A 27,427-nucleotide genomic window follows, 5' to 3' on the forward strand; every position below is an offset into this window, starting at 1 on the left:
AGATTTAAATATGTTTATGCCCTTTAACACATTTTTGCCTACAACTGAAACCACTTTTGATATAAATATTTTATATATACAAGTATATATATTATACACACATATACAATGCATTGAAGTCGGTTTAAAGTAACATATTTATTTGCTATATTTGTTTAATTTATCAAAATGCTCCACGCATGCAATGAAAGTTGTGCAATTCTAATTTGTTGGTTTAATTAAGTAAAGCATATTATTGCCTTTGATTCTTATTTAGTGAATTCTTGAATATTATAAAATGTGAAATGAAAATTTGATTTACAAAATATGTATAAAAGAAATAAAATGAACAATTTTTAAATAAGCGTGTTTGACTAAATAATATAAAGGAAATTTTTGTTTAGGAAATAGAATATTAAAAAAAAAAAAAACGATGAAGTCATCCATTACATATAAATTATATGTGCTTATGTATTTATAGTGGATCGGACTAAAAAAAAGCAATTCATGTTTGGTGCGTATATGTGCCTGTGTTATTTATTTATTTTTATTGCTATCACATTCTTAATTTCAAATTGCGAAATTCTACAATTATTTATATTGTTTTAAAAGTAATTTGTAGGTAATTTGTCCACTTTTATGTTTGTTGTAAAAATAAATATTTAAATTTAAAAAGTGTTGCTCGTTATTGAACATGTACGAAATTACCCTTGGGGAAATTAATGTCTTTTAGTATTTTTGTGCGCAAAGTGGTATATTTTGAGCTTTAACTTGCAGCCACTCTGATGATTAGCCGGCATTTTAATTCAATCAGATAAGATAGTTCTTGTTTTTATACTTTCGTTTTCTATTAAGCAAATTCTTTAAACATTTTTAAAATGGCCACTTACGAGGAAGTTAAGGACATTCCCAACCAGTCGGACAAATATTTAATTGATGTGCGCAACAAGTCAGAGCTGGAAGAGACAGGAACTTTACCAGCTAGCATTAACATTCCTAGTGAGTACTAAAGACCCTGAATTAACTTTTTTAAGGGGCATTTATCATTAGTTTTACCAATTTAATCTCTACAAAAGTGCCTGATTTGGAGAATGCTTTGAACTTGAGCGGCGCTGACTTTGAGAGTAGCTACGGACGCGCAAAGCCGTCCACTGATGCCGTCGTCATTTTCTCCTGTAAGGCTGGAGGACGTGCTGCTCGCGCCGCCAATTTGGCCAAGACTCTGGGCTTTACCAAGTACGAAATTGATATACTTATTTACATAATAATGTACATTTATTTACACAAAAAATAACTAAACACAATTGCAGTGCCAAACCGTATCCTGGATCGTGGACAGAATGGGCACAAAAGGAGGGCAAATAAATTATTAATTGTGAGCCCAAAAAAAGGCGTATATAAAAACAATTTTAATAAATATTATACAAAAAAATCCTAAATTTTGACTTCCTGCAGCTCACCCCAGCTGCGTCCTATTCTGAGTTTTACTTTGAGTGGCACATTTATTTTCACACAATTCTCCATTGTGAGACTTAGAATCTTTGCCACTTTCTTTGCTTTCTCCACGGGCACCTCGAAGATGAGTTCATCGTGAATATGCAGCACAAAATTAACAGCATTCTCCACCAAGCCAAGCTTCTGGCCATAACGCTCAATGCTCTTCTCCATGTTTAAGATCGCTTGTTTGGCAATATCTGCAGCTGAGCCTTGAATCGATGAATTGACTGCTTGACGCTCGGCTTGTTCTGCAATAAACAGCGATTAGAAGATATTTACTTTTATTTAAGTTGGACTACGCACTTTTTAACTGCGGTTCCCCACTATTGATGTGATCCAGATACCGTCGACGACCAGTTATTGTCTCCACGTAACCATTGTTTCGGGCAAACTTGACTACTCTCGTTGTGTACTCCCTAAAAATAAGAAGACTTTTTAGAAGTCTAGCTATAATATTGTGGGTGTACCCACCTAATGCCAGTATATGTTAAATGGAACTGTTCGGATATCATCTGCGCCTCTTGTTCGGTGCACTGAAGTGATTCAGCCAAGCTGCGCATGCCCATGCCATAAACAATGCCATAGCAAATCTGTTTAGTGCCGTTACGCAGATGCTCTGATACTTCCGATTCAGCTATTTTATTCCAATGCGCAGCAATGGCTGTAAACAGATCTTGTGGCGAGTTCATCACCTTTAATAGTGCTTTGTCCTGCGACAAATGTGCCAATATACGCATTTCTAGCTGACAAAAGTCTGCAGAGATGAGACAACGCTTTGGATCCATGGGTGCAAAAGCGCTGCGACACGAGATGTTAATCTTCTCTTTGTTAATTTCAACTACAAAGTCCTTGGCCACATTCTGTAAATTCGGCTCCGTCATGGATATGCGTCCAGTGGCAGTATAGGTAATGCTCTGACCATGCACTCGATTGGCCTGACAGCATTTGAGAAGCGGTTGCATATTTTTGGAGAGAAGCATACTCAGTTTGCGGTAGTGAAGTATCAGCTGCGATATGGGCGAGTCCAGTTTCTCGAGTATCTGACGAGATGTACTGAAGCGTCCGTTGTTCTTGCGATGCAGACCCAGCACCTTGGCCACAGCCTGCGTTGCGCCCAAATTGAACCGTGAGCCGTGTAACTCGTAGATTTTATTCTCAAGCTTCTTCATGGTGCCAAGCATCTGTTGAAAGAGTAGCTGCAATCGATGCTCTTTGGCCGGAAAGCCCACGCATTCCATGTTGACCAGTGACAGCTGTATGGGCATCTCAACTCCTGTAAGAAAGAAAGCTGTTAGCTGGAATCTTATAAGAATTAAAATGAATCTTACTTCTAAAGAACTTGAGCAGTTGTCCAGTCCCGATGCGCTCCAAATTCTCAATCTGTCCATTGAGTATGTGCACCGTGATACAGGCCTCGATGGAGGCACGCACCTTTGGCATTATTGCACTACTTGCATCTAGTCCATAGCTGCTATAGCCGCGTCCACTGCCGCAAAGATTGCACAGCGCTGTGCACTCTGGCGCAAACTGCTGGCACTGCAGAGATTAGAACAGATATACGATTAATAAGTGTTTTTTAAGGGTTAAAGTATTTCTCATTTACCATATTTTGAAAGCTTAGAGTTCTGTCGGGCTGCAGCAGCCAGTTGCCCACCTTGGGATCCTCGAGGCTGGCGCTTATCTTATGCAGTTCTGGCACAGCATGACGCAGTGTCTTTAGCTGCTCTTTGCCATCGTGCATCAGCAATGACAGCTCCTGTCGCTCCAATAATTTGCACAGTTCCATTACTTTAGTGTCTTTGCTGATCAGATTTGGTTCCTCCGATTGCAGATTCATATAGTAAACAACATTGTCAGCCAGACTAAAAGCGACACCAGCCACAAACGAGCTGTCGTCCACCTGGAAGAGTATCTCAGTGCCAGCAGCGGCTGCGCGTTGTTCAGCTGCGGCCACTTGATTGATCAACAAATTAGCACCAATTAAGGGTTTTCTTTTGCCAGCCTGAGCCTGCAATCCAACGCTAAAACCACAACGCGATGCCTTGTGCAGCTCCTCGAAAGTCTGCTGAAACAATTGCCGATTGCCGCATATGTCAATGATGTCGATGCTGCTAAAACTGGATGCGTTATCCTCCGTCTTGGAGCAGCTCATGATATGCGATGCATTCAGCTGCAATGGATGCTTTATCAGCGAGTTCTCCATCGACAAGTTGGACAGCTCAATAGAAGAGCCAGTATTCGATGATGGTTCATCTGCTGGCTCTGGCGGCGGTTGTTGCTTTGCAGATTGTGGTGGTGGCTGCGGTGTCGCTGACTTGCGCTCCGAACGCAACTGATAGGATCGCATTAGGCGAGAAGAATGTGGCGTAAGCATGCGACTGTTGTTCGATTCCTTTGGCTGAGAGCTTGGTATCTCATCTGCATCCGCTTGTGGCTTGTTATCGACCGCATCGAGTGCTGCTGTGAGACCTGTGCTCAGCATAAAAGAGTCTTCTCCCGTAAATAGATCCTGCTCAACAGCAGATGATTTGTTTGGTTGACTGGGTGCTGTCGGGGTATTGGAACCCTGATGATTTCTTGGACTACGTCGTGGTAGTTCCGTTGGCGTCTTGTTTTTGCTATTGCTGTTGCTTTTAGTGTTCTGCGTAGTCTTTGCTCTGATTGGTGTTGTGTTGACATTGCTGCTGATCGGTGTCTTGAATCCTTTACTCTGCCTGCTCTCAACATTGTTCTCCTTATTGCTGATTATCTTTGGCATTGGCGGCGTAGCACCAGCTATCGTCTCCATTGGCGTTTTACTGGGCAATCCTTGTCGCATATTTTCCATTTCGGCGCGACGCTTGTTGATTTTCATCATGGCTTCGAGTCGACGCTCCTCCATTTGCTTTTTCAACAGCTCTTTGCGGCAGGCTTCGCTTGTGCTAGGTTTATCTACTGTCTCCACTGTGGGTTTGACAATTGAGTCGATGCGATTATGTTCTGAAAATGGGGTTTTTGTTGATGGAGTGCTAGCAACTTTTGCAGGCTTTGGGGTGGTATCCTTTTGGAGCAGACTGTTCAGGCTTCGTTATTTCTTCTTTCTTTAAGTCTGCTTTTATTTGTGGGCTCTGCTGCGAAGGTTTGTTCATTGTAATTGGTCTTGGAGCTGGAATACTTCCCTTTAATGGGGCCACTTTTGATGCTGAATCCACTGAAGGATTCTGATAAATTTCTTTCTTTGCTTCAGACCTTAGTGGAACACTCTCCTTGGGCTTTTCCCCAGAGGTTTACTTATTGCCATCTCTTGCAACTTATTGGCTTCAACTTTGACTATTTGGTCGCTCTCCTTAGATTTTTCTTGAGGTTTATTCAGTCCAATGCTGGGCAAGTCATCGGACTTATTGGTTTGTGTAGTCTTTTTAGAGTGCTGCTGTGGCTCTCTCGAATTAGACGGCTTCAATTTGGCTGCAGTATTCATGTCCACCCTTATATTCTCCTTGGCAATCTTCTGCAATTTATCGGACTCAGCGGGATTAAGCTTGCGAACTTTGCGTGGCGACTCTACGCTCTCTGTAGACTTGCGTTTCAGAGAGTTCTGCAGCTTTTCCTCTTCCACAGACATATGCATTTCCTCGACTCTCGCACTAGTATCTTTAGGTATAGAGCTTGTATCTGCTTTGGTAGTTGCCTTTTCTTGTGTCCACTGTATATTTCCAACTCCTATTTCATATTGTACAAACTGTCGCGCCTCGGAGATGAGGAATTTAGCAGCTTCCGCGACTGTCATGCCAGCTTTCCCTGTTATGAAGAAATTTCTTGCTGAATTCCGTTGCTCAGCTTCTAGAGCATTTTCATTATCATGCTGTTTGGCAGAATCAAAACTTAGGGAGTTAAACAGCACCTGCTCCAGAGCTAGCATATCGACGTTAGCCAGCTCCACAAGGCTCGTGATACCCGCACCGTAAAGCGCTCTAGCCCGCTTATGGCTTAAGTCTGGCAGTCGCATCAAATCGATAAGATCTCGATGTATACCAAAGTACAGACGATCCTTGAACTGCGAGACGACAAGGGAAAGTGTCGACCATTGCAACGAGTTGCAAAATGCAGTCACAATGCCAGCAAATGTTGAGGCCATCTGCTGAAGACTTTGAAGCATGCCGCGGCCGCATTTGAATTTGTGGGCCACAACGTTGATAGGTGTCTCGTTGACCAGCTCCTGCAGTGCCAAAGCTGTGTAGAAGCTGCATGAATCAATTTTATAATCAGAAATGCATTTAATTTAACCAAGTGTCGACTAACCGTTTGTGGATCTGCATTAGTTTGTAGTCCAGCTTTGTTTGTCCGCGCATGGCACGCATCAGGAACGCTTCCTTGACGCCCACCAGCTCTCCAACCTTTTTCATAGCCGGGTTAAGTTTCTCCCACATGTCCAGATAAAGCAACCAGTCAACATCTTGTAGCTGATAGCATACGGAATAAGGCGTCACTAAGTAAACAGCATGTAGCTCTGATTCAAGCACAAAACAGCGACGTGACTTTTGCAGCTCGGCAAAGAGAATTAGACCATCGTTTGGTGGCATCGATGAAGCTAAGCAAGCCGTGCCCAGTCTTGTGGCTACATAGTTCTGCTTGTCCGCTTCCTCATCTGTTTGCAGGCGTACAAATTCATATTCGATGAGGAAATCCAAGGCATCGTTAATATGATTTGAATCGTCCTCATGCTGCTGTTCCTCTTGCGCTTGCTCCTCACCCAATGAACTCTGAGCACTTAGCAGTGTGCAATTGACAAAATTATCAATGTCCTCTCTGGTACTCGCCACACCCGACGAGATGACTTCGAGCAACGCTCGCTTGAGATGCGTCTACAAAATGAATTGTTTTAAAATTGTTATCTAATAATTAATAAGTTGCTTACGCTGCTATCCATGTCCAGGCAGGATCTAATTGGCTTTAATTGAGCCGTTACCAGCTCTTTGCCTATGCGTGCATTGCTCTCCGTGCAGATTAGTATAGACTCGCCCAGAGTATCCTTGCCAGTGCGTCCTGCGCGTCCAATCATCTGCCGATAGGTCAATGAGCTCATCTGCTTGCCGCCAAACAAGGGCGAACGAATGAGCACGCGTCGTGCTGGTAGATTAACTCCTGAACTTAAAGTGCTGGTGGCGACAATGACTTTCAAAGCGCCCGCTTTAAAGCTGGCCTCCACAATGTCCCGCTCTTCAGTGGTTAGTCCAGCATGATGAAAGGCGCAGCCATATGTAATCGCCTTGGACAAGACAGCATCGAGACCTAGAGGAATTATATATAAATATGAGCAGTTGAGCACTAATATTAAAATTTACCCGTTGGAATATCCCGCAGTTGCCGCTTCACATCGTCAATAGCTTCCGTGTTGAGATGCGAACGCAGTTGCTTCGCCACGGTGCTGTCGCTTTTGATCAGAGCATGCATTGCTGTGGCCAGCTGCACCGCCAGATTTTCGCACCAATCCTTCGAGGGGCAAAAGACAACAACGGAGCAGCCCTCGAGCAGCGTTTCGATGCACAACTGTGCAACCTGATCGCTATCGTTGCCAAGTGGCGGCACCGTCGACATGCGGCTAATGTCGCGCATGAAACGCAACTGATTGTCATAGATCTTGTTACCCACCTTGATCATCTCCTGCAGCGCCACAGGACGATAGTTGGTCACGTAGAGCTCAGCGTTTAGCCAATGCTGCAGGAGATGCACATTCGCCAGTGTGGCGGACATGGTAATCACTTGGATTTGCAGAGCATTCTTGCGTGACATGTAAAGCACCTTAGCCAGCAGCAGCTCCAAGATATAGCCACGCCCTGCATCTGATATCAGATGGACCTCGTCCACAACAATCGTGCCAATCTCATCGAGTTTACCCTGCTCCAGCAGCTTGTTAATAATGGAATTGGCCTTCTCAATAGTGCAGATGGCCACATGGATGCTCTCGAAGCCACCGGGTGGCGTGTAGCCGCCAAAGAAACCTTCGACACGATAACCAGCGGGTGTCAGTAAATCCTGCAGATAGAACATTTTCTCACGCACCACTGAGATGAAGGGCAGAATGAGTAGCACCTTCTTGCTGCGCTCCAGCACCGTTTTTAACAATAAGATTTCACTGACCAGCGTTTTGCCCGCTGATGTGGGAGCGGAATAAACAAGATTTGAGTGTTCGAAGAGCACTTTTGGATTGCTGAGGCATTCCACCTGCCAGTCAAACATCTGCAAGACGCCCTTCTTCTTATATTCGTTGAGCACACTGTGCGGCAGATTCCAGGCCGAGATTAGCTTAAGTGCATTCAAATCTAAAATTGGGGCTGGTTCACTTACGTTTGCGGGACTGTTGGGGGAGAGACGTAGTTGACTTGGTGACATACTACTTAAGTTCTGCGTTGATTTTAGTGCTACTTCTTGGCTTTGATAGATACTTTGTTTGGTCAACTCGCAATGACTACGTCGTAAATCATGTTGCAGTTGTTGTGAGGCCTGCGCATCTCTTGCTGGGCAGAGGAAGCTGCTTTCATCGAGATTCTCCATTAATTTATTGGGCGAATTGCTTCTGTTCTTTATAGGTTCTGTTTCTGGTTCAGTTTCGGTACCGAAGACATCTTCTGAGCAAATTTGTGCTTCAAAAACATCCTCAGTGCCGTCTTCGAATAATCCTGCCTCTTCCAGATCGGCCTGGATTTGCGACACACGCATGAAAGACTCCTCTGCTTTCGTTGGCTGCTCCGGATCCTTTCGATTAGTCCTTGCCTCCTTTTTATCATACGAAAAGTCATCTTTAAAGTAGTCGGAGTATTGCTCACAGCTGGCATTGGGAACTTTCGACGTTGCGCCTATCTTAGTATCGGATTTGCTACGTCGGAAATGTTGACGTTGTGAAACACTCGACCGATTTGTAATGCGCTGCGACTTGGTTTTAAAGGATGGCGGCGACTCTTGTATAATTTCCAATCCATTCGGTTTAACGTTTCCTCCGTTGTTTGTAGTGCTCTTCACATCATTCTCCAAGTTCATAAATGTGCTCTCTCCAAAGTCAAAAGACTGCGAAAAAGCCATTGCACAAAATCTTAATACAATTTGTTATTAACTATTATATACAATTAAAAAAAATAAATAGACAAAAAACAAAAATAACTAAATGCCGCGGAATTCATATGCGGACTGCCAACTTAAGTAAATTCAGCATATCACAGTGTGACCATGACCGACTACACTTTTTGCAACGAAAATACTATTTCGCGCTTAAAATGTAAAAAAAGAATTAATGTTTTTGAATTCAGAATTGACTAAGTTCTTATAAATGTTACAATTTATTAATTAATTACTACCAGTTTTTAAAAAATGTTAATCTCTGCAAACGGCTGCATCAATGTTTGCCATTAAATTTCGATTTACAATTTTAAAATGCTACGATTATCGATAAATGAATAGTACCACCTCTAGTATCAATGCGAAATGGATGATTTCAAAGTGCCGGTTTTGCCGTCTGCGGCTAAAAGCGAGTCTGTTGCAGATGAAAAACCCACCGAGGAGACACCAGTTTCATCTAAAACCTCACAGCCAACTAATTCCTGTCCATACAAAGTTCCAAAGTGGTCACAGCCGCCGGCAGCAAATGAAAACTACAAATTCGAGGTGCTCAAGTCGGGACAGATTATCGATGAAGTCAAAGACTTGCAGCAACAGGCTGTCTGGACATTTGGCCGCCTGCCCGAGAACGATGTGTTCATGGCCCATCCCACCATATCCCGCTATCATGCCGTGCTCCAGTACAAGCCAAAGGCGTCTAGTCAAGTGCCTAGTGATGAGGAAGAGGAAGAAAGCTCAGAGAATGCAGCAAAACCGGAACAGCCAGAAGGTTGGTACATCTATGATCTGGGCAGCACACATGGCACCTTTCTGAACAAACAGCGTGTCCCACCGCGAGTCTTTATACGTATACGTGTTGGTCACATGCTGAAACTGGGAAATAGCACACGGGTTTACATCTTGCAAGGTCCCAGCGAAGATGAGGAGCCCGAGTCGGAACTGACGGTGACAGAGCTACGCGAACAACGCGACCAGCAAGTGGCGGCAGCTGCAGCTGAGAAGGTGCGCAAGGCACAGGAGGCTGCAGAGCGAGAACGCAATGAAGGCGTCAGTTGGGGTATGGGTGAAGATGCTGATGAGGAAACAGATCTGGCGCATAATCCCTATGCCAGCACCAATAACGAGGATCTGTTCTTTGATGATCCCAAGCGAACGTTGCGTGGCTTCTTCGAGCGCGAAGGTCTCAATCTGGAGTACAAGTGCGATGAGTTGTCGCAGGCATCCTTTGTTTGCCGTGTCGAGCTTCCCATTGATGACTCCAATGGCCGGCCAATCATAGTTGAGGTTACACACAAAGGTCGCAAAAAGGATTGTGTGGTGCAGTGTGCATTGGAGGCGTGTCGCACCCTCGATCGGCATGGTGTCCTCCGTCAAGCGAATCAAGAGTCTCAGAAGCGCAAGATTCAGAAAACTGGCGATTCCGATGATGAAGATGAGTTCTGGGATCGAACTGGCGATGTGGCGAGGAAGAAGCAACGAAAAGCGAATGCAGGCGCCAGTGTAACGCTGACTTACGACGATTTGGTATGTAGTTAATAATATATCCATATAATAAATGAAATTCTGAGATAGTTAAAAGGATGTAATATTCACATAAAGTGGTTTACGTCTTATGATGTTGCAATTAGGCTGAGTTTTTCAAATTGATATTCAAATAGTCTTAAAACACTAATTCATTTTATTAATTGTAGATTTTTTAATTATAACCTAAGCTTTTTAGAAATCGGCTATTACCAGTGGTGTTTATACGTTATGTTAGCTTTAAAACTACCTCAATTTGATCATATAATTAATATATAATTAAATTTACCCATTTCCTCCATACAGCTAAAGCAGGAGTCTGAACTTAATGAAGAGCTGCAAAAAGTCGAGCAGGAGATTACGGCTTATCAACAGAATGAAAGGCGTTTAAAGGAACTGGCTGCGAAACAACAAAGCGCAGACGATGACTTGGACAATTTTATGGATTCACTGAGCGAAAATGTGACGGCAGTGGATAAAACTGAGATTAAAAAGCTGCGTGTAAGTCAACTGACATATGAAATCTACTAGCTAATTACAGTGTTATTAATTTTCTAGCTGGAGGAGCAACGCATAAGAAGTGAAAAACAAAAGCTGCAACGGTTAATTAAAATTGCTAAACCAACAGCTCTGCCTTTCCTGGCAACCACAAGCAGCTCTTCAGCCGACAATAAGGAACAGGAAAGCAGTGCGACCAAGAAGCAGCTGCCCATGATAGGCAAACGGAATCAATTCAGTAAATTTAAAGTGGTCAAAGCGGCGCCTAGTACTCGACCCAAAGTACAATCGAATGTGTTTGAGCCTGATGGCGAGGAAGTCGAGGAAGAAGAGGAGGCGGAGAAAGATATAAAAACGGATGCAGTGGCAAAGCAATCGTCTAGTGAAGATGCAAAGGAAATACCCTCGCCAGTCGCAACGGAAGTAAAATCGAACAATTCAATGGCAAAGGAAAAGGTGGTAAACAAATGTAATGAAATGATAACGGAAGCACCCACTGCACCAATCGAGACGCCAGCAGACGTAGACACAGACACAAAGTCACAAACTGAGACAGAGGCAGTCGGTGAAAGGAGCACAGAGGAACAAAGCAGTGAAGAGGCCGCTCACAGGAAACAGCGACGACAACGTGCTCGACAACGCAACAAGCAGCGTCAAGATGTGGACATGGATCTGAATGAGCTGGCCGAGCATGAGGATGATGAAAAGTACGCCAAGTGGGTGCCACCTACGAATCAAAGTGGCGATGGCATAACGCACCTGAACGACAAGTTTGGCTACTGAGCCAATCGGTTGTTAAATTTAAGCACTTGATAAGGGCAACTTTTATTTGTAAAGACTTTATTCCGCTGTTAATATTTAATTTCATCGATAAGTTGCTATCAATAGTATATTAAATATTAATTTTTAAAATAAGCTCGCTACTCATTGGCTGCAAAGAGAAAGAGAGGGGAGCACAGACAGGTAATTTAGCTTTTCAACACACCATCGTTCTCTCACTCTCTTAGCAGTCACTTGCTGTTTTGATAAGCCGCTACCCCAGCTGCTTCCAACCCCTAACGTTCATTCGGATTCCACTGGAAGTAGTTGAGGGGGTAGTAAGAGTGAATGTGTTACAAATTCCTGCGCATGTATAAAAAATGAACGCGACCGAGACATCGATGGTAGCCGCTGTTAAGGCTCCAACACTTGAACTTCCAATTCAGTTACAATTTTGCTACTCTTTTCGTCGGTACGGCGGACGGTTGAACGTGGGGACGAGTCTTTTTTGTTGGTTTGCCTGCCAAACAGTCGAAATCACATTTTGTTTATGAACACAGTGCCGATCAGAAATTAGTCCGTTGCGTTATTTAATTTCCAAGACAACATTAGCAACATTAATGGAAAGTCAAAAAGAGTCAATGCCACCGAACGGCACTTAAAATACTTACAACAACAAACAGCAAAAGAAAAGTTCAATGTTAATGCGTTACATAAAATTGCAGTAGAAATTGTAACATTCAATCATATTCAATATTTGGAGCTGACACAGAAAAAAGTTGTTTTAATGCCGTCGCCACGTGTTTTGTCAATAGCCGGAGCACATGTGTGGGTTACATTTTAAAACGCGTAACAGTCCGTCTCAAAAGACGTCCCTACGTTGGGGCGACTGCTGCTGGTTCCTGGTTCCGAAACAATTGTAGACTCGTTGGATTCCTATACTCGAAACACCAAACTATTCGAAACTGCATAAACATATATTTGTATGTTGATTAACTAATTGTTATTACTGGATTGGTGTCTGTGATCTGCTTTCTTTAGCAAATGAAAAGTAGTAACGCACACAAATCAAATTGTTTAGGAAATGTTGCATAAGCTAAGGCGCATTTGATTGGCGCGCTCATTTGCCGTCGTTAAAACAGAGAACCAAAGTTGCGTGGGACGTGAAACGTGGAACGTACGTAGAACGTGGGGCCGTGGAACGTGAAACGCGTAGTCTCGTCGCATAACTTAACGCCTGCTTTGAACTTGACACACACACACACACACATATACACATACATATACGATTTTACCATAGCAAAGGTGAGTTCGATTGCCCGCAAATGCATTGGGACAACATGCGCATGACAGAGATTGTGTGGCTAAAACTCTCTGTCACTCTTGCCACTTGCCACTAGCCACTTTTACCACTCTGCCACTTGCCACAGTGGGAGCAAGCAGCCTTTGGCAGCGTCTGCCATTTGCGCGACACTTTATTGCTCTTGTTATTGTTATTCTTGTTGTTGTCGCTGTCACATTTTGCTTAATTACAATTTGTGATATTTTCTCTTTTTTTTTTGTTTTCTATTTTGAATGGGTTCCCACATACAAGCCTGCAAATTTGACAAAGACATGGCACAGAGAATTGGCAGCTAAGCCACAAGCATAATTAACGTTCATTATGAGTCAAGTTTAGACAAAAGCTGAGATCCTTAAGAAATAATAGCCGTAATTATGACGAAAGACACAACAATCTAAAAAAATCCTTGGGTAAAATATTGCCATAGAAACAAAAGGTCTGCAAGAAGAGTATCTATAAGATACTAGTACTGTATCTTAACAAAATGCCAAAGCTCTTTGATTTCAAATTGGCTGCACAACTAATTGACGTTGTCATTTAAGCCTTATTAAATACGCAGTAGACACTAGTAGTTCGTGCTGCAACCACACGATAGTTAATTGCATGCTATTAACAAGGACTCCGAATGGTCAAAGGCCATTTGCCAGAATGTCATTGCGCCGCAGGGTTTATCCTTGCATAAAGGTCAGCTGAAGCATATCCTTGGTGGCCGATAAAGCAGCTTAATATTTAATGTCAAAATGCGTGCAACTCGAGGCGTGCAATAAACACTATTTTATAATTATGCTAACTTTCACTTTCATTCCACTGCAGCTGAAAGGTCGCAAGTATTAGTTTACATAAGCACAGCGAGCACAAGAGGCACAAGTAGCACATCTTAAGGACAAGGACACACATTCAACACTCACAACGATGATCAACATTGCTGGTGTGGTGAGCATTGTGCTCTTCTATTTGCTCATTCTGGTCGTCGGCATTTGGGCTGGCCGCAAGAAGCAATCTGGCAATGATTCCGAGGAGGAAGTCATGCTGGCTGGCCGCTCCATCGGTCTCTTCGTGGGCATCTTCACCATGACAGGTGGGTGTCACTTTAAGTTTCTCTTTATCCCATCGACTGATCAAATATTGTTTCTCTTCCTCAGCCACCTGGGTGGGCGGTGGCTATATCAATGGAACCGCCGAAGCCATTTATACCTCGGGTTTGGTTTGGTGCCAGGCGCCCTTTGGCTATGCGCTCAGCTTAGTGTTTGGTAAGCTTTAAAGTTATCCTTTCTATCGACTACATTTAACTTTTACTTTTTTTCTTAGGTGGCATCTTCTTTGCCAACCCCATGCGCAAACAGGGCTATATTACTATGCTGGATCCGTTACAGGATTCCTTTGGAGAACGCATGGGCGGTTTGCTCTTCTTACCCGCACTCTGTGGCGAAGTCTTTTGGGCAGCCGGCATTCTAGCCGCGCTGGGTGCCACTTTGTCCGTCATCATTGACATGGATCACCGCACCTCGGTCATTTTGTCATCGGGCATTGCCATCTTTTATACGCTCTTTGGCGGCCTCTATTCGGTGGCCTATACTGATGTCATACAGCTTTTCTGTATCTTTATTGGCCTGTGGATGTGCATTCCTTTCGCCTGGACCAATGAGCATGTGCGCAGTCTCAGCGACATGGATGTGGATTGGATTGGTCATGTGGAGCCGAAGCAACGCTGGTTTTATATAGACTACGGTTTGCTGCTGGTGTTTGGCGGCATTCCATGGCAGGTTTATTTCCAGCGTGTACTCTCCAGCAAGACCGCTGGACGGGCACAGCTGTTGTCGTATGTGGCTGCCGCCGGTTGCATTCTGATGGCCATTCCTCCCGTGCTCATTGGTGCCATTGCCAAGGCAACACGTAAGTCATTGAAATCTATAATTTTCTCTTTAGTTAATGAACATTTTTAACAGCTTGGAATGAGACGGCCTACAAGGGTCCGTACCCATTGACTGTGGACGAGACAAGCATGATATTGCCCATGGTCTTGCAGTATCTGACACCCGATTTTGTGTCGTTCTTTGGCCTGGGTGCTGTGTCGGCTGCTGTCATGTCCTCGGCTGATTCTTCGGTGCTGTCGGCTGCCTCGATGTTTGCACGCAATGTCTACAAATTGATTTTCCGTCAAAAGGCATCCGAAATGGAAATCATTTGGGTAATGCGCGTCTCCATCATTATTGTGGGCATTCTGGCCACAATTATGGCCCTCACTATACCCTCCATCTACGGCCTATGGTGCGTATGATTGACAACTAGCTCATTTAGGTGCACTCAATTATTTGTCTTTGTCATATCCATTTGCAGGTCCATGTGCTCGGATCTCGTGTACGTCATTCTGTTCCCTCAGCTGCTCATGGTGGTGCACTTTAAAAAAGCATTGCAATACTTATGGCAGCCTGGCTGCCTACATTGTGGCGCTGTTTATACGTCTCTCGGGTGGCGAGGCCATTTTGGGTTTGCCTGCTCTTATACATTATCCGGGGTATGATGAGGAGACGAACACACAACTGTTTCCCTTCCGTACCATGGCCATGCTGATAAGTCTCATTACGCTCATCTATGTCTCCTGGTGGACCAAGTAAGCAGCGATTACATTTTATGTGCCAGCTAAATTCATATTTTCCACTCTCCCCAGAATGATGTTTGAGTCGGGCCGACTGCCACCGAGCTACGATTATTTCCGTTGTGTAGTCAATATACCTGAGGATGTGCAGCGCGTGGGCGATCCTGCCGAGTCTGGGGAGCAACTCTCTGTGATGGCAGGTCCACTGGCACGTTCCTATGGTGCCGCCACCATGGCTGGCAAGGATGAACGCAACGGACGCATTAATCCAGCACTGGAATCCGACGATGATTTGCCCGTGGCTGAGGCGAAACGTATGAATCAGCAAACAGCACAGGCTCAGGTGCAGAAGATGCTCGACACGGCCACTGGGAAACCTACTTCAGGTGGAGGCGGTGGCCAAAGTGGTCAATCGATGGCCATGCCCACGCCAGAACAGGATAACACAGCCTTCTGAGCGACATTCCCCACATGCAAGTAAATTCAATAACAACAACAACAGTTCTAGGTTCTCGACTAAGTTTTCTGTTGCTTCACATGCAGTATTATGTTGAGCTTATTATGTATCTGATGGATGTAAAGATACACTCACACATACACATACATACAGCGTACGTTAAACACACAAGTGCTCAGGTAAAAAGTGCAGAATGTTGCGTCTAAAGTTTATGATAATTTTGCCAGAATTCTGTGTATAGTTTCTAAAGGCTTAGAGCCTCATCCACACTCAACATCCCCAAACACACAAACACACATTCTACAAAGGCTTTCACATAGAATAACTGAAGTATCTATAATAATAATCGAGACATATCCAATGTATAAATGTTATATATAGCGACACGAAACGAAACGAAACATATCAATGTCAAAACTGAACGTAACTGAAAACATATCAATTGCATTTTCCATTCAAAGCGAAAGAAAATGCATTCAAAATACATACGTATTATTCTATATAGAATTTAGTAAGGAAAATTGCAGCAACCAAAAAGTAAAAAGCTAAAAACAGAAATCGAAATATACATACATACATAGATGTATAGCGAGCCGATTTAACTTAAAATTCGATTCATTTGTTTACCGTGTAATTTGTGTAATTGACAAAATGTTGTTTGAGAATATATAATATAAATATATATACATATAGATTTGTATTGGTCCTACAGTTAGGTGCATATAATGTGAATCATGTGTCCTTCCACAAAAGCAAATATTCGAATGAACAATGCGATCAAAGCTGACTAAATAAAACGAAACGAACATATCATGAATGCAACTGAATAATACTATTATTAATAATAATACTAAATTATACTATAATACCTAAAAAACAAATGGTGGAGCGTTATATAGGCAAATGAATTTTAGCTGCTCTCAAAGAGCAAAAACCACACAAAATATATAAAAATAAAACTAACACAAAGAACTATACATAACATAATACAGAATAGAAATGTTAGAAAAATGTTGCGTCATAGTACCTAATGCGTATATACACAGTTATACATATACCTATTTATATATGTACCTATATATAGAGAGAATGCTAAAACACTGAATTTAGTAAGATAATACCCAGGTGAAAAAAACCAATCTATCTAGATGATTCTCTGCGGTATTCCGACATTGGCAAATCCAAACACGCGCTGCCTAAAACCTTTATCCCAATTACCAAAATTCCGAAAATTAAAAAAAAGAATCCCAATATCTAAAATTGAAACGAAAAATTGAACTTGTTTTTACAGTAAATCAATTATTAGAGAAATATTTTTAAACTTGTTCTATTGTTCATTCCATCTCTTGGCTCGTTTGTTGAACATTTGTTCCCCCTCCCAGTTGATGTAACATTTAAATAGTAATATCAATTATTATCTATGTGAAACTACTTGTAATGTAATATGTACTTAAATGTTGACTGCTTTTTGATGGAGCCTCAAGGCTAATAAGAGTTTTTTAAACTTTACATAAGCGAACTAAATAGTTAATACTAAATTTGAGCTAATTCAATGTTCATACAAAAACATACTCGAGTTACAAGCAGTTGAGGCCGAAATATTAGTAGCACCTTGTCAGGTTTTTGTTATAATTTAATTAGTTTAATGATAAATTATATAATTATTTTTAAGACAAGATCTGAATTTGTTTAATTTGAAATAGTTTGAAAACAATGATATGTTTGGTTACTTAATACAATTTGACCTTCACTGTTATGACCATTTTATGCAAGTGTTAGCTTTGTTTTGGCTTCAACTGTACAATACAGAGTCAACTATGTTCTTTGCTGTTGTTACCTATTGTTGATATTTATTTTACAAAAACTCTGAATGTACAATTTATCGCTTAAAAAAGTCAAGTTCGTTTCAGCAATTGTTAAATGAAATTTCAAGATACAGAAACAAAATAAGAATATTACAAAATTTATGAAATTGAATCGTGTGTTGAATTTGTGCAGCAAAACACAAACTCTGTATATACTATGAGAAACTTGATTGTTTTTTAAGTTATTAAGCAAGTTACTAACAACAAAACCACCAACTATTTTATGTATTAAAACTGAAATGAGATGAGATCAGATGAGATGAGATTAGCTGGCAAAGCAATGATGAATGAACTACTAAAAAATGTACTACATATGGTTAGGAAATGAAATGCGTACTATGATGACGATGTGTTGAAAACTATTAGTATCATACGTTGGGTTTTTATTAGGGTTATTCTTTCACCTATTGTTGTTTAAACATGCCATAATAATCAATTGATGTATACATACATACCTATTTAGTGGCATATTGCAAGTATGTTAAATATAATGAGACAAGATTACGATATACAACAATACAAAATATATGATCAAATTATACCATACAACCGAAACAAATACATATCAATGTTAAAAGCAAATGCAAACAAAAACAAAAAAAAAACAAAGAAAATCGAGAGAACAAAAAAGTATTTAATAAATAACAAATATATATATTAAAATGGTTTCTTTGTTGATGCAAATGGCGTGTAATTATTTATTCCCTCTTAATCTTAACTATTTCACAAACCTGCTCTAACTGCATCTCTTTAAATGCCCATATGTGTGTAGTCGACAAAGGCTTGTGTAACACCCGCAACGTCGACAAACATTATTGCAAAAAATATAAAATAAAAAAAAGGTCGAGAGACACAAGAAAAACCACCTAATGACAATTTAAAACAATGGAACCGTATTATCGTAAGCGGAAATTTCTCATCATAAGAGGCACGGGATGCAGATCGCAGACAACAGCAAGAAGATCGCAGAGAGAAGAAGAGATCATCAGGTAAGAGGTATAGTTATGTGAAATACTTAGAAGTAAATTAGTTTAATTTGCCGAAAATAAAACAAAAAACAACTAAAGTTGAGTTCATTATGTTGCCGCTGATGTTATGGTGATTGTTGTTGCTGTCATTGTTGATGCTGCTACTGCTGCTAATGCTGCTGTTGTTGCATTTGTATAATTAACTTATTGTAATCTTAATTAGACACAAGTCGTAAAATGCCGCAGTTGTTGAAGCAGGGAGAGGGAATGCCATCACAAGATCATCGCAGACGTCGCACAAGAATTGCCCTCTAATTGATGTTGCGGCTGTCGCTTGTTGTGGATGTTGCTGTCGTGTCATGTTGCTGGCGTGCATGTTGCTGCTGCTACTGCTATGGCAGTTGTATATCCGGTATTTTGCTAGTCAATTTGCATAACTGTTTGCATATTGAGCCTTCAACTGTCAGCGGAAGAATTTCACGAATGTCAGCTGTAAAACTGAGATCTCAGATCTTGGATCTATTTAGAGTGAGATTGTCTGTTGCTGTTTGTAGTAATGAATCGCTTGTTATTTTTTATGTAATCATTTTAACATCTTCTTTATTAAAACGTATTATGTCTAGTGCAAAATTACAGCTAACATTCAATGGGTTGTATCGGGTAATTTTGTCTTTTTTTTTGTGGATTTTTTATTTTTTTGTGATTTTTTTCGAGCTGCGAATAATTTACAGTAGGGGATTTCCTTTTGTCTAAATTGATGATGATTGTGAATGAAAATGAAGCTTACCGGTTACCGGTTAAGAAATACAACAATTGGTGTAGGTGGCAGATGAGGACAAGAGTATTCTAAGGCACTTGAACGCTTGCAGTTCCTGATGATACTGATGCAGTTTGAAGCCGGAGTTATTTCTCCCGCTTTCACTTACTTCTTGCGGTAAGTGTAGCCGCCGTTGGCGCTGTAACTCTGCTGGATGGTCTCGGGTACTTGGCTGGGTCCATTGTAGTTGTAGCCAGAGTCCTGGGAGGGTGCGCCATACGACGACGACGGACCGCTGGGAATGCTATCACCATTGGGGGCGCCATATGAAGATGATGGGAATGAGGATGATGAGCCTGAGCCGAATGAGGAGCTGCTGGAGCCATGGCCGCTTGCTGGACCCGATGGAGCACCGTAGGAGCTGGAGGGAGCTGCTGGATAAGGTCCGCCGCTGCTGCCGCCTGCGCTGGGAGCAGAGTAAGAGCTGGATGGACCCGAAGAAAAGGAGCTGCTGCCGCCTGCGCTGGGTGCGCCATAGGAGCTCGATGGTGCCGAGGGGTATGGTCCACCGCTGTTAGCTGCAGGGCTGGGTGCAGAGTAGGAGTTGGAAGGTCCTGCGCTGGGAGCACCATAAGAGCTGGACGGAGCAGATGGGTAAGGTCCTCCACTGTTGGCACTGGAGCTTGGGGCAGAGTAGGAGCTGGATGGAGCCGAGGGAGCACCGTATGAGCTGGAGGGAGCAGCAGGGTAAGGTCCTCCACTGTTGGCTGAGGGGCTAGGTGCGGAATATGAGCTGGAAGGTCCTGAGCTGGGAGCACCATAAGAGCGAGATGGTGGGGCTGGGGCAGCTGGGTAGGGTCCTCCGTTGTTGGCTGAGGGGCTAGGTGCTGAGTATGAGCTGGATGGAGCAGCAGGAGCGCCATACGAGCTGGAGGGTGCTGCGGGATAAGGTCCTCCACTGTTAGCGCTTGAGCTGGGAGCGGAGTAGGAGCTGGAAGGTCCTGCGCTTGGAGCACCGTAAGAGCTGGATGGTGGAGCTGGGGCAGCTGGATAAGGTCCGCCACGGTTGGCACTTGGGCTAGGTGCGGAGTATGAGCTAGAGGGCGCCGAAGGGTAAGGACCTCCGGTGTTGGCACTGGGGCTGGGGGCAGAATAGGAGCTGGAAGGCGCTGAGCTAGGAGCACCATATGAGCTAGAAGGAGCTGCTGGATAAGGTCCACCGCTGTTGGCTGAGGGGCTTGGTGCCGAGTAGGAGCTGGATGGAGCGGCAGGGGCACCATACGAGCTGGAGGGTGCTGCGGGATAGGGTCCACCGCTGTTGGCGCTTGAGCTGGGAGCGGAGTAGGAGCTTGAAGGGCCGGAGCTAGGTGCGCCATAGGAGCTGGATGGTGCAGCAGGGTAAGGTCCTCCACTGCTGGCAGCGGGGCTGGGAGCAGAGTAGGAGCTGGAAGGTCTTGAGCTGGGAGCACCATACGAGCTGGATGGTGGAGCAGGGGCGGCTGGATAAGGTCCACCGCTGTTAGCTGAGGGGCTGGGTGCCGAGTAGGAGCTAGACGGAGCCGAGGGAGCTCCATAGGAGCTGGAGGGAGCAGCAGGATACGAACCGCCACTATTTGCGCTTGGGCTGGGAGCAGAGTACGATGAGGAAGGTCCATGAGAAGAGAAGCTGCTGCTGCTAGAGCTGGAGCTGGAGCTAGCGCTGGGAGCACCATAGCGGGATGAAGGTGCCGAGATGGGCTGGAATGAGCTGGAGCCAGAAGAGCTGGATGGAGCACCGTACGAAGACGAGGGTGGAGCTGGAGCAGCTGGACCCGAGGTGTAGCCGCTGTTGCCGAGGGTTTGTGTCTTCGAAGGAGCACCGTAGTTGGTCGACGGAGCCGAAGCCAAGGGCACAAAGCTGCTCACACTAGGAGCGCCATAGGTCGAGGATGGACGAGATGGAGCGCCATAGTTGCTTGATGGAGGCGACGACTTAGGTGGTCCGTACTTGGGCGATGGTGGTGCTGGAGGAGCTGGTGCGCCATAGCTTGGGGAAGGTGCCGACTTAGGAGGACCGTAGTTTGAGGCGGGACGACGCGAATGATGTTGCTTCCTGGCTGGCGGAGGTCCGTATGACTGGCTGGGACGGCTGGGCGGTGCACCGTAGCTGGAGGATGGTGGAGGAGCTGGACGCGCTGGTGGCCCATAGGAGCTGGATGGACGTTGAGCCGGAGCGGGGTACGGGCCACCCGATGAGGCGCCTGGAGCCGAGTAGCTGCTAGATGGGCTGGGACGCGAGTTGAAAGCTGGAGCTGGACCCGAGGCCGGTGGCAGATAGGAGCTCGCCGGTGGAGCACCGTACTTAGACGATGGTCTGGATGGAGACGAAGGCGGCAAATAGGCATTGTTTAGAGGTGCCTCACGTTTGCCGCCTGCCACGGCGACGACGAGGACGGCAACGAAGCCAAAAAGCTGCGAAAGAAGACAAAACAAAAAGCGAACGAGGAAATTAGTTTTGTGGGTCGATACGGATAATCGATCGGATGGATCGGCTGCTGTTACTGCTGCGGCTGCTGTTGATGCTTACCACTGCAAGCGACGAGCTCATCATTGGCTGGCGTGCGATGCGATTCAATAGCAAATTGGCCAAACTGTAGCGAGAAAAAATGAGAGAAAAGTGCGCAGGAAAAATTAGATATAAATAAAGTAGTCGATAAAAGCGGTGTGAAAAGAAAGTAAATCGTTGTTGATCAAAGCCAAAAGAAATAAATTGCGCTAATGTTGCATAATGTTGTTGTAGTTTTTTGTTTTTTTTTTTTTCTGTTATTTATGATGACCGATAAATGAGCGCCTAGCCATGGGGTCAACCTTCAATGCACGCTCATCAATCTTGACTGACAGACAGTAGTTGGACGTGTGACTTATATGATGATGGCAATGCCAAGAACTGGCCAACTGCTGGACCATAACGCTTGACCCTCAAAATCATCAAAATCTAGCAGCTGTCTTGCTCGCTTGATTTTACATAATTGTTTTTGAAACCGAACTGGGCCAAAAGCGAGAAGAAAATTAAATAGAAAATCGTTTACCAAAAAGGCTGTGACGAGCACATAAAAAACAATAAAAATGAAAAGCCACAAAATATAAAGTGAAACTTTTCTTTATGCTCAGCAATTGAATAAAGACGGCTAAGGGTCTAATCCCATACACAATCCAAACTATCTCTCGCTGTGGTGTTGTGATGTTGTGAATAGGCTGATTGGGATTTTCTCTGGTCTCGACGTCAATTCCCTAGGAGGCCTCCTACACCCTAATGCAAGGCATTGCCACACACTCGAGAGTTGACAATGCATGCAATACAAATGTTTTTCTTTACAGTTGTTAACAATTATGGCTTTTCTTGTTTAGCCAGAGTTGCACACATTTTTCACTTTCGATGGTTACCAATTGTTGCTGTTGTTGTCGTTGTTGATGTCGCGCGTGTGTTGACTTTATTGCAAAAATAAAACAAAAAACTGAAAACTGAAAACCTAATTATTAAGCTCATTTTGAAGTGCTGACTGCGTTGACCCGAGTCAACTTGCCTCAGACTTTTTATATTTTCTTTATGTAAAGATGCGTCAAATCTGAATTGTAATGCTGAGTCTTTAGTCTTGTTTTCCTTAAGCGCGTAAAACTTATCGAACGAAAAGTTGTTTGGCAAAAAAGTTGATAACAAAAACGACCCACTTCTAAGCGCTTAAGAACTTTTGCAACTTTCTTTTTGCTGTCAGTTTAAACACTTAATAAGAACTCTGCACTTGTTTAACATAGTTGGTAGTCGCTGACATCCTTATTCGTATTTGTAGTGATGATATAGAATATAGTCCACACTAACCGTTTAAAGGCAACAGCAGTTTGTAGCGATGATGTGCAATGGAGTTGCTGAATGAAGATGGTATGCTGCTCAGCCGAAAGTCGAATGCAAACTACTCTGTTGTGTGGTACGCAGCATGCATTTTTATACGAAAGCCGCGTAGCTTCCCAGCCAAGCTGAACGAATATCATAACTGGGCAAAAGTAAAGTCAAGCCAAAAAGCCAAAAGCAAAAGTAAAGCAAAGCCAAAAGCCAAAAGCAAGAGCCAAAGACGCAAACGCAAAACAGAAAACACAAAACACAAAAGCCAAAGCCGAAAACTAAAGCTTCCAGCCAAAGGCAACAACAACGTGTTTTCAATTTGGCTTTTTTATGTAACTCCAAATGCACTCTTCAAAAGCGAATCACTCGGCTAACATCTACATTCAACATTCGTACAACAACAAGCGAAAAACTCTGTCGCTTAACCGACAATCGCTGCGCTGCCAACGTTAACTTCAACGTCGACAGCGACATCGAGTTTGTTGTTGTTGTTGTTAAAGCGACTCACGAAGCGGCGAAGCAGTTGAAGCTCTTGCGGTTTTTGCATTGATAAAAGACGATGAAAACCGCCCACTCGTTAAGGGTTTTGCGGTGGCGACAAGTTCAGTGCCGGCATCGATCGCAATCTGAAGTTAACAGCAAGTACTAGTAGATTGTATTGCGTAACTGCGAACGGACTACGATGCGTATACTGTCTATAAAATGCGTATACGCGACGTGCAGCAAGCACAAGACAATATAACATTGTAATTGCTAAAGCTGCTGTTAAAATGTTTTTTATTTATTTCTTTTATTGAGCACCTTTTTGGTGAGGAAGTTAGGCAACAGTTGGTGGGAACTCTGGCTTCTTCCAGATGTAGCTAGCCCATGGGATGCACTCCTTCAGATAATGCATATAAGCTAATCCAGTGGGGCAATCCACCTCGGTGGCAGCAACATTCAGTTCCTCGCACAACCAATACTTGGCCGGATCGAAGTGATGTGGATACGTCTGTCCCACCTCGGTCTCATCCTGACAGGCCGAGCGACCAGCATCTCCGTTCACAGCAATCACAACGGCGGCCAAAAGGGCAAACAAGGCAATGACTGAGCGAGCAAAACATTGCGTTGAGTTTGTGAAACGATAGAACAAGATGGTCATAGAATATACTCACAGGCTTTCATGGTTAACTGCGTAAGTTTTGCTCTCAAGTGTGCTCTGCTCCCTGGCCAGAGCGACACTTATATAGTTCTTAAACAGAAATAAAAGCAAAACGTGAAATATCTAGAAACATCAATTGAAAACATTCGCATCCGTTGATTGATAGTTATCAATTGGAAATAACTGGAGACACGTGTCGCGATAAGAATAAACTTGCCAAAAAAGATGCAATTTCAATTTAGATATCAACAATTAATGGATGCTTTTTTGTTGCTTCTGATAAAGTGTATAAATAAATAAAAGAAAGCTGCTGGCGCGATAAAAACATTCTTATTAAATTAACATTATTATATATATGCCCCCAAAAATGATTTTCCATAAATAGTTGCAGCATTAGTTTAGAAGTTTATTATTTTACATATAAAATTCAAAATCTGAACTTAATAACTTATGAAAATAATAATAGAGAATGGATAATTATATATAAAGATTCTTTAAAAATTAAATTTTATATGATAACAAAAAATATAATAAAAATGTATACATATATTTTAAGTTGTCAAAATAGTTAATTATATTTATAAAATAATACAATTTTGAACTCTATTTTTTTGTTAAGCGAATATTTTCAGATATTTCTTTGGACTCTTTATTACATCTTTTTTCTTTCAGAAATTATTGTTACTTTTAAATTTTTAAATTGAATTATTCATACATATGAATATTAAGTCCACATATTACCAACTTTGATTTGATTAACCTAATTTATATTAGGTATATTATATCTCAAATAAGTCAAGTTTCACACAAATATGATTCACATTAAATTTGTTTTTATATCTAGGTTTTTTAAATTTTAGTCATCAAGTAAAAAAAGCTTAAATGCCCAAAAAAAAGTTGGGGAATCTGAGCATCGAAAGTGATTAATTATTCTACACATAATTTCGCTTGTTGATTTTTGGTGTAAATAAATATGTCTTTTGTTTGGCTAGCCTTATGAATATGGTTGGTCAAACAATGGAGATGCTCGGGTTTCACAAAACCCAAACTGCCTTAGTTACAGTAGTAAGCGAAATGGCGAACAATAAATAGGTAACCCTATAATTTTAATCGTGCTGTAATGTGAATTCATTTAAATTGCAAAACAATCTTTGGCAAATTAGTTGACAGACAACAAACCGTCTGATGTTGCTATCAAAATTGTTGAGTTGTTTTGTTGAATTTGTTGTTTTTTTGATTTTGTCGGTTATTAGTTTTTGTGTCGTTTTGCAAAGTAGCAGAGTGTGAGTGTTGTTACAACTTTTGTTAACTGTTTGTATCGTTGTGTGTGGCTTTTGTTTGGCTTTGTTGTGGATGACCCCCTAAAGCGTTTTCTGCGCCAGCGCCAAACACTTGACCAACATAAATGCTTAAGTGTGGATGCAAAAAAAGTATCACGAAATGAGCAAAGCCAAAAAAGAAAAAAATGAAGGCAAAGAAAAGAAAAAACTAACAAAAAGCCAAAAATATTTAACGGCTAAAAAAACACCAAAAAATCTATTACAAAATGTTTAAAATGTAATTACAGTTTCCGCGTTCAACTCGATGGCAAACGGAGGGCAGACAGGTAGACAGACGGCGGTTAGACCTATGTATAGACAGGTGTCGCCAACCAGCATGGGCCGCATAGTTGGATTGGTCGCCTGCTTAAGTTAATGATGCTCCTAGTCTGCGAAAGACCAACGACAATGACTTTGCACAGGCACCTCAGGCCAATAAATTGTGTATACCTCTGTTTTTTTTTTTTTTTTTGGGTATTTCGTCAAAGACGATGACGAAGACAAACGTGTTGCGAGCGCAGCATAGCTCATTATCGATTAAGAGGCTACGCTTTAAAGAAATCCAATTATTGCATTGAGGAAGGGGCAAATGCGACCACAACTTATGATTGCACAAGGTGCCTCTTTTTTTCCACCTCTCAAAAGTATCTCATGTGGCAGGTTTCTATCATTTTTGATGAGCGCTAAAAATAAGAATAGTGAGTAAGGCAAGCAATTTACAGAAAGTGCTTTTGCTTGTGGAGCATTTGATTTGTCAGCTGGCAAAACTGATAAGAACCCAACCCAATGCTGATGAGGATGCCCAGCCAGCGATACAGAAGACTATAAATATGCTCACATTATGTCAACGACTGCAACATTTCCATTGAAGTCACGCAACAAAATGCAACCAGGTGCGACAACTAACTATAGATGAATTTATAAAATTTCTAACTTATTCCAATTGCAGCTACACTCCTTGGCTTTCTGCTCTTGGGCATCTTTGTGACCCTGTCAACCGCCTACAATGGCCAGGATATCTATGCCGAACCTAACTGCGCCATTGTTGAGGATCATGCTCGCAAATTCCGTGACATCTCGGATCCCACTCACTACTGGGTGTGTCCCGAGGGACAGGAGAAGGCCGACTACATTCAGTGCCCCGACAATTATGCCTTCATGGAGCCCGAGCAGGCTTGTGTTGTCTGGGAGGAGTGGAAGTGGCTTGAGCCTTATACCAAATAAACGACAACTTCGATGAAACTTTATTGGCATTTATGGTGCAAAAGTAAGAAAAAAACAGAGCAAAAAAAGAAAAAAACTTCAACCTGTCGTTTCAACTTATGTAGCCAAAACTTTTGATGGAATTTGTCTGGGTCAGTGTGAAAGAAATAAATTAATTAAATGGCAACAAAAGAGCGCAAAAAAGTTTGTCATAGCAGAGGATAAGATAAGAGCATGAACGAGGGCGGCATCCATAACAGATTCCCTTGTAGTAGTAGAAAGAAAGAAATATTTCATTCAACCGCAAAACGGCAGCGAGTTATGTCGAATACAAATACGAATACAAATTCGTATGCTTCTTCGTATTTGTTTCTTTCATGTTCGGATACAGATACAGAGATACTATGATACATATATTGCAGGTTGTTAAGGTTGTGCTATGGTATGTCTGATAAACGATAATTAGGCAGTGCGTGTCTGTTGCGCTTGTAATGTTATCTAACACCTTCGATTGCCAATCAAAATAATAAACGCTGAGATGCCGTCGACTGCGTCGTCG

General features: G+C 42.6%; 7 protein-coding genes across 7 annotated transcripts; 4 read left to right on the forward strand and 3 right to left on the reverse strand.

Annotated features, from left to right (window-relative positions):
- Positions 1–757: 757 nt before the first annotated feature.
- On the forward strand, positions 758–1,399 carry LOC133835651 (rhodanese domain-containing protein CG4456). The gene is made up of 3 exons (XM_062265677.1): positions 758–978; positions 1,056–1,215; positions 1,290–1,399. The coding sequence occupies exons 1-3, from the start codon at positions 858–860 to the stop codon at positions 1,342–1,344; spliced, it is 336 nt and encodes a 111-aa protein (XP_062121661.1). The 5' UTR covers positions 758–857; the 3' UTR covers positions 1,345–1,399.
- Positions 1,400–1,413: 14 nt separating this feature from the next.
- On the reverse strand, positions 1,414–8,647 carry LOC133836719 (DNA polymerase theta). Its single transcript, XM_062267311.1, has 9 exons — positions 6,798–8,647; positions 6,371–6,744; positions 5,755–6,317; positions 4,707–5,696; positions 3,080–4,538; positions 2,805–3,012; positions 1,948–2,749; positions 1,780–1,892; positions 1,414–1,724 (listed from the first exon to the last, which is right to left on the reverse strand). The coding sequence occupies exons 1-9, from the start codon at positions 8,530–8,532 to the stop codon at positions 1,414–1,416; spliced, it is 6,555 nt and encodes a 2,184-aa protein (XP_062123295.1). The 5' UTR covers positions 8,533–8,647.
- A 255-nt stretch (positions 8,648–8,902) lies between these two features.
- On the forward strand, positions 8,903–11,499 carry LOC133835634 (kanadaptin). Its single transcript, XM_062265659.1, has 3 exons — positions 8,903–10,089; positions 10,393–10,587; positions 10,645–11,499. The coding sequence occupies exons 1-3, from the start codon at positions 8,932–8,934 to the stop codon at positions 11,365–11,367; spliced, it is 2,076 nt and encodes a 691-aa protein (XP_062121643.1). The 5' UTR covers positions 8,903–8,931; the 3' UTR covers positions 11,368–11,499.
- Positions 11,500–11,780: 281 nt separating this feature from the next.
- LOC133835636 (high-affinity choline transporter 1) lies at positions 11,781–18,217 on the forward strand. Its single transcript, XM_062265662.1, is given in 8 exon segments — positions 11,781–12,648; positions 13,499–13,763; positions 13,828–13,935; positions 13,994–14,578; positions 14,632–14,953; positions 15,023–15,086; positions 15,088–15,296; positions 15,354–18,217. Coding segments are annotated over 7 exon segments (1,839 nt in total). The 5' UTR covers positions 11,781–12,648; positions 13,499–13,597; the 3' UTR covers positions 15,739–18,217.
- A 939-nt stretch (positions 18,218–19,156) lies between these two features.
- On the reverse strand, positions 19,157–23,361 carry LOC133838639 (pro-resilin). The gene is made up of 3 exons (XM_062269806.1): positions 23,185–23,361; positions 21,895–21,958; positions 19,157–21,779 (listed from the first exon to the last, which is right to left on the reverse strand). The coding sequence occupies exons 1-3, from the start codon at positions 23,352–23,354 to the stop codon at positions 19,494–19,496; spliced, it is 2,520 nt and encodes an 839-aa protein (XP_062125790.1). The 5' UTR covers positions 23,355–23,361; the 3' UTR covers positions 19,157–19,493.
- A 604-nt stretch (positions 23,362–23,965) lies between these two features.
- LOC133837950 (uncharacterized) lies at positions 23,966–24,454 on the reverse strand. Its single transcript, XM_062268864.1, has 2 exons — positions 24,360–24,454; positions 23,966–24,291 (listed from the first exon to the last, which is right to left on the reverse strand). Exons 1-2 carry the CDS (start codon positions 24,367–24,369, stop codon positions 24,023–24,025), a joined length of 279 nt encoding a protein of 92 aa, XP_062124848.1. The 5' UTR covers positions 24,370–24,454; the 3' UTR covers positions 23,966–24,022.
- A 2,034-nt stretch (positions 24,455–26,488) lies between these two features.
- Positions 26,489–27,072, forward strand: LOC133837665 (uncharacterized). Its single transcript, XM_062268505.1, has 2 exons — positions 26,489–26,558; positions 26,615–27,072. The coding sequence occupies exons 1-2, from the start codon at positions 26,507–26,509 to the stop codon at positions 26,887–26,889; spliced, it is 327 nt and encodes a 108-aa protein (XP_062124489.1). The 5' UTR covers positions 26,489–26,506; the 3' UTR covers positions 26,890–27,072.
- Positions 27,073–27,427: the final 355 nt, after the last annotated feature.

The sequence above is a fragment of the Drosophila sulfurigaster genome, chromosome 2R, assembly GCF_023558435.1.
Source record: "Drosophila sulfurigaster albostrigata strain 15112-1811.04 chromosome 2R, ASM2355843v2, whole genome shotgun sequence".
NCBI classification, from domain to species: domain Eukaryota; kingdom Metazoa; phylum Arthropoda; class Insecta; order Diptera; family Drosophilidae; genus Drosophila; species Drosophila sulfurigaster.